This window comes from Tupaia chinensis, unplaced genomic scaffold (genome assembly GCF_000334495.1).
Source record: "Tupaia chinensis unplaced genomic scaffold, TupChi_1.0 Scaffold000539_1, whole genome shotgun sequence".
NCBI classification, from domain to species: domain Eukaryota; kingdom Metazoa; phylum Chordata; class Mammalia; order Scandentia; family Tupaiidae; genus Tupaia; species Tupaia belangeri.
In genome coordinates this window covers 1,992,710-1,998,988 of record NW_006160052.1, presented here as the reverse complement: position 1 = coordinate 1,998,988, position 6,279 = coordinate 1,992,710, and the positions used below count along the sequence as shown (strand labels likewise).

Sequence of the window (6,279 nt, the reverse complement as noted above, 5' to 3'; positions counted from 1 at the left end):
AGCGGTGGGGGGGGTGCCCTGCCGAGGCAGCCTCTGGGTAAAAGCTAGCTACTGTGCCACCTGCTTCGCCAGCTGAGCTGCCCTGGCCGTGTGGGCTCCCCACATGGGCTAGCCGGGTCCCCTGTGGGCCCTTTGCTCCTGCCGTGGCTCCTCCAGGAGCCTCTCGAAGCCAGGCTGGGAGCAGCAGCGCACAGGGCCTGGCTCAGAGCGGCCTCTCCACGGCGGCGTGGGCCTCTGCGGCATCAGCGTGGGACACAGCACCTCCCTCCCAGCGCCGGCGCTTCCAGCCGGCCTGCCTGTGGCTTTGAACTCTTGCTTTTTTCCCTGCTACTACATGGACTTCATGCTCAATGCAGAAAACTGAAAATCCTGAAGTATCTGATAAAAACCCATCCTCTGGCATGCGGCTTTGTCCTGTAACTGAAATATGTAAATTGACCCTATGCATGGGCTGTTCTGTTTTGCGAACAGTCTCCTTTTGGATCCGGGACCCAGCTCATTTCCCACAAGTTCCATGGAAGGATCCCTTTGCAGGCCTCCATGCGGTCTGTGTGAGGGCAGAGGGTGGGCAGGGACTGCTGCTGCAGAAAAGGGGGTCATCTGAGACCTTTGTGCAGACTAGAAGCAGGCCTGGTGACCTCCTGAGACCCGTTACTGCCACCTGCTGGCAAGTAGCTGTCACAAACATGTGTGGGCAGGTGTGCCCTGTGCAGGGTCAGAGGTGGGGCCTCTGAGTGAGGCCACCTGCAAAGCTGGGCGATCCTCTCACCCCCCCCCAACTCTCTCCAGGGTCCTCTACGGAAACAAGATCACGGACCTCCCTCGCGGTGTGTTCGGAGGCTTGTACACGCTGCAGCTCCTGTAAGGGCCAGCCTGTGGGTGCCTTTGGGAGGGACCCGGGGCAGGGGGCGGCACTCCTCTGTCCCCCTAGATTGTCCCCTTTGGCCTCTCTGGGGGTATGAGACCCACCTGGTGAGAGGAGCTCAGAAGACACGCAGAGTTGGTAGGGCCGGGAGACTGCAGGGCTCCGCAGAGACCCGAGGGAGGCAGAGGAGGTTCCGAGTGGCTGGCAGGACATGGAGCAGAGGCTGCTGCATCCGAGGAGCTCAGGCCCGGGCAGCCTTGTCTCCTGCAGGGTGTACCCAGGCCAGCTCAGCCTCCCTGAACCATGAACCTCCAGGCAGATTCTCTGCCAGGGCCCAAGAGACATGGAACCCTCCCGCTCCATCTTGGCTGCCCGGGGAAGCCAGCAGAAGTCTGGGCAGGACTTTGGGAGGTGGCTTTGCACCTGTACACTCTGCTTCCCCAGAGTCCCGGGGGCACCTCTGGCGGTTCCTCTTAAAACAAAAGTGTGGCCAGGCTGAGGTGCCATGTGCAGAGAAGGCAGCCGGCTCCCCGGCTCCCCTGCCCGGAGTGGGCATCCAGGGGTCAGATTCCTGAGCCCATTCTGGGGTGTCCTTCCTGTTAGAACGCATGCCCTAGGCCAAGGTGGTGCCCAGGATGTGAGGAATCTGATCTCTGCCTCCCCCTCACCCCTGTCCTGGCTGTGCCCACAGGCTCCTCAACGCCAACAAGATCAACTGCATCCGGCCCGATGCCTTCCAGGACCTGCAGAACCTCTCGCTGCTCTCCCTGTACGACAACAAGATCCAGAGTCTCGCCAAGGGCACCTTCACCTCCCTGCGGGCCATCCAGACGCTGTGAGTGCCCCTGCCCTCCCCGCCAGCTCCACAGGGACTGCCCCGCAGTGAGGAGGTGACAGTCCTCCCGCAGTGGGGAGGCAATAGCCTCGGGTGCAGCTGTCCTGCCCTGGGATGCTGTGCTCTCTGGGGGTGGCTCCAGCAGAGCAAGGACACAGGCCCTGGGTTTGACAGGGACGCATGCCTCTCACCAGCTGTGTAACCCCAGGCAAGTCAATTAGCTTCTCTGGGCTCACCTCGCTCTCTCGTACAATGAGGACAGCCTCTTCATAGCGTTTTATGAACTTAGAGGAGGTGTCGTACGAGCTGGGCGCACCGTGTGTGCGTGTAAGTGCTGACTATGGCTAATAATAATAACCACTCAGCTCGGCGACTCCAAGATCGTCCCTGCACGAACAGCTCTGAAACGGGATGCGTGGTGCAGCTGCTGGCACCTCACTAGCTGGCAGCCCTAGTGCTCCTCCGATATTGGTAATAGTACATAAAGTAGCAGCCATCCTGCCGTCGATCATGTCCCCCCGCCCCCTTTTTTTTTTTGAGACGTTTTTGCTATAGGGCACATGTGCTCACCAGAAAGACAGAGACAGAGAGACAGAAAGCGAGAAATCACCCCCCAGGGGGATGGCCACGCCGCAATCCCGGGATCTTGGGTGCACACGCACACGTGCCCGGCGTGAGTTTAAGCCAACGGATCTGGGACTTGAACCGCAGTCAACCACATGGGAGTGTGGTGACATAGCCATTACGCCAAGTGCTAGTCCCATCGATCACGTCTTAAATCAGAGGAAGTGCATGACGGTGATGGTTAAAAGTAGAGCACCGCCTCTAGGAGGTTGTAGTGGTTAATGGCGGAAGATGAGAAGCATATCGAAGTAGTGTCCTGAGCCCTAAGTGTCTGCACAGCCTCCCCCTCCAGCCTCGGCTCCTTTGCTCCCTGCCTCCAGGCCGCCCAGCTCTCAGGAGTGAATCCCAGAAGCCACGTGTACAGACTTCACGTATAGTTCCAAAAGACAAGGGTTCGAGCCCAGCTGCACACTGTGATATCTGAAGATGTAATCATCGATTCGCTAATATAATCACATGTGTAATTAGTGTCTACATTTCCTAGTATCTTGTACATATTACACAAACTTCTCAATAGTTTGGGATTTCGAACTGGGATTTAAGTAAGGCCTGTGCAATATGTTTGGCTCACATTCGTTGTGTACCCCTAAGTCATTTTAAATCTCTAAGTGGGATTTCCATCCCCATTCCCCCGTTTTTTTGTTTGTTTGTTTTTGCTATAGGGTGCATGTGCTTGTCAGAGACAGAGAGAGACAGAGAGAGGGAAAGTGAGAAATCACTCCCCAGGGCGATGGCCACACTGCAATCCCTTTTCCTCCATTCTCCTCTCAGGCTTTTGGACACACTTCCTCATGCTCCCAGCATGATTTTCAAGCTGCTGGGTCCAGGACTTGAACCACACAGTTGGCCATGTGGGATTCAGCTGCTTTAACCTCCATGCCATCGGCCGGCCCCTCCATCTCCTTTTTTCCTTGCAAGTTATGTGTCTGTCATCACTGCTACAGTACCCCGTGGTCTGGGCTTTGCTGACTGCACCCCCGCCGCCCAGAGTCCCACACCCCGTGGTCTGGGCTTTGCTGACTGCACCCGCGGTGCAGAGTCCCATGTTCCCCTGGCTTCTGTTTGTCCCGCCACATAGAAACGTGGATCGAAGAGCTTGGCCAGGTTCTGCTCGTCTTTGCTTATTTTTACGTTTTTGGCAAGATGATCCTGAAGATGGGACTGGTCCTTGCCTCAGAAGACTCAGGATGTCTGGTGGCTTCTCTGTTTTGGAATATGAGCAGTCATTGCTCTCAGCGTCTGGACCCACTAATTGATTAGCGATTTTGAAACGATGGCATTTGAATTTAATATCCCTCGTCGTTCCATAATGCTGTTGTGGTTATGCTTCGAAAAGGCGTCTTTTATTTCAGCTGACGCTTCCGTAGAGGAAGCCAGTGCGTCGTGCGCTGTGTGGTGGACGCAGGCGCGTGGTGGGCTCCATCTCCCCTTAGTTCTGAGCCTGCAGCTTGGCCGGGCGTGCTGACCAGGGACTCCTGTGGGGCATGTGTCGTGGGCGTCGATTGTTCATGCCATCCCATGTGCCATCCCTGTCTCTGCATGGTGCTGGGCAGCCGTCTCCATCCGGTACCATCCGCAGGGGTGCTCCTGGTCTCCAGCAGGTTGAGGGCAAGGTCTAGCGTTTGCTCCCTGGGGACTCTGCGCATCAGCAGGGCAGACGCATTAAAACCCACATCCTCCTGCAGCCTGGCTCCTGCTAACTAGCTTCCTTACAGCCAGGGCGAGGGCGACAGAGCCACGCGGGGAAACCTTGGCGAAGTGGGCTGTTAGCAGGCAGAACGTGCGCGGGAGACTCGCTGCAGACCTAATGGCTGGGAGCCCACATGCCGGAAAGCCGTGGGGCGAGAACGGGACTGGGGTCCCTTCTTTACAAGGATTACCTTAGTCAGTACTGACAGCAATGCTCCTGAGGGAGGCGCTGTCATCCCTGCTGTTCTTACCAGGAAACCACAGCAGAGAGGTCAGCTGACTTGCCCGCAGTGACAGGACCCCAGAGCAGGAACAGCTCCCGGGCAGCTCTGCACCACACTGGGAAACGTGGTGCTTTTCCTGGGAGAACAGACCTGGTTGTTTAAGGCTGGAAAACCAAACCGAATTCTCATTCACACCTGTCGTGTAGTCACTGTGGTATAATCTCAAACGAGAAAAAGAGAAATGCAAATCCCAGGTACAATCACATACCTTTTTCCCCCAAATAATGATGTATTTTATTTATTATTATTGTTTAATTTGACCAGACAGAGAGAAAAAGGGAACGTGAGAAAGCAAGCCACCAAGTCTGGGACTCGAACCACAGTTGGCCATGTGAGAATCCAGTGCCTCAACCACCACACCACCTGCTGGCCCTCAGTCACATATTCTACTGTACCCTTGATTAGTTAAATTACTTGTCTGAATCTTGTCCTGTCAAATCTGAGCAGATTTAAATTCACCAAATCTTCTTTTAGTTGTTTATTTAACTTATTGTTATTATTTTTTAGTTTGCTATAGGGCACCTGCACTCACCATAGAGAGATAGAGACAGAGAGAAAGCAAGCTAGCAGGTCTGGGACTCAAACCATGGTCCGTCATATGGCAGTCCAGCACCTCAACCACCATGCCACCTGCTGGCCCCCAGTTCACCAAATCCTGCTTTGTCCGTCACTCCGAGTTCTGTGGCTGAGGGCCTTGTGTCGTAGAATTGATTTTGCTACGGTTTTACTGCCCCAAGATGTGATTCATTTTTTTAAAGCTTTTTTGTTTTCAGAGAGATTTTTGCTATAGATTTTTGCCACTCACTGGAGAGGCAGAGAGACAGAAAGTGAGAAATCACCCCCTGGGGGGATGGTCACACCACAATCCCTTCTCCTCCATTCTCCTCTCGGGATCTTGGGTACGTGTACGCACACGGGCACCCAGTGTTAGTTTAAGCCACTGGGTCCGGGACGCAAACCGCGGTCGACTATGTGGGAGTCCAGCAACATAGTCATTATGCTAAGTGCTGGTCCCTCCACTATCCAATTTTATAACGTTTCCAACACTCCCCAAATCCTTTGTTTTCATCTGTAAGCAGTCTCCATTTCTGGCCCCAGCCCCCGGCCACCACACGGCTACTTTCTGCCTCTGTATCTTTTTTTTTTTGGAGAGGTTTCTGCTCTAGGGTGCGGCCGAGACAGACAGAGAGAGACATAGAGACAGAAAGCGAGAAATCACCCCCCAGGGGGATGGTCACGCCGCAATCCCTTCTCCTCCATTCTCCTCTCGGGATCTTGGGCACGCACGCAAATGCATCCGGCGTGCGTTTTAAGCCACCGGGTCCGGGACGCGAACCGCGGTCGACTATGTGGAAGTCCAGCAACATAGCCATTACACTAACTGCTGATTCCCATGCCTCTGTATCTTTTTATCTCCCTGGACAGTTCACACAAATGGACTCAGACAATACGTCATCTCCTCTGCCTCTTGTCACTTAGCGTGTGCTGGAAGTTCCTCCAGGTCGTGACACGTATCAGGCTCTGTCTGCTTTATTACCAAGTAACTTTCCATACGTGGGCAGACCAGGTTTTGCCATCCGTGCGGTTGGTAGAGGCTCAGATTGTTTCCACGTTGGGCCGTAACGGCCACCACCACTGTGACACCTACGTACGAATCCTCGTGTGCACACTCGTTTTCATTTCTCTGGGTCAGGTGGCAAATTTATGTTTCACTTTTAAAGAAACTGACAGTTGTCCAAAGTGCTGTACCAGTTCACACTCCCGCCTGCAGTGTGTTAGGTGGCTCTGGTGAGGCTAGTCTGAGCCTGCTAGGTGGCCAGGGCCCCGCACAGGAAGGCCACCATGTGGTCACTTGCAGCAGTCCTGCACCGTCACCACTTTCGTCCCGCTGGTGACAAGGCAGCCAGAGAATTTTCCCACACCCTCACCAACGTGTGGTGTTGTCTTTTTTTTTTTTTCCTATATTTTATATATTTATATAT

At 54.4% G+C, this 6,279-nt stretch overlaps 1 protein-coding gene across 1 annotated transcript in view; it reads left to right on the top strand.

Moving 5' to 3' along the window:
* The window catches only part of SLIT1 (slit guidance ligand 1), a 227,696-nt gene that overhangs the window by 148,703 nt on the left and 72,714 nt on the right, over nt 1–6,279 (top strand). Inside the window, exons 12-13 of the mRNA XM_006157398.1 lie at nt 790–861; nt 1,557–1,700. Coding sequence (XP_006157460.1) covers nt 790–861; nt 1,557–1,700 — 216 coding nt within the window. The remainder of the gene's footprint in view (nt 1–789; nt 862–1,556; nt 1,701–6,279) is intronic.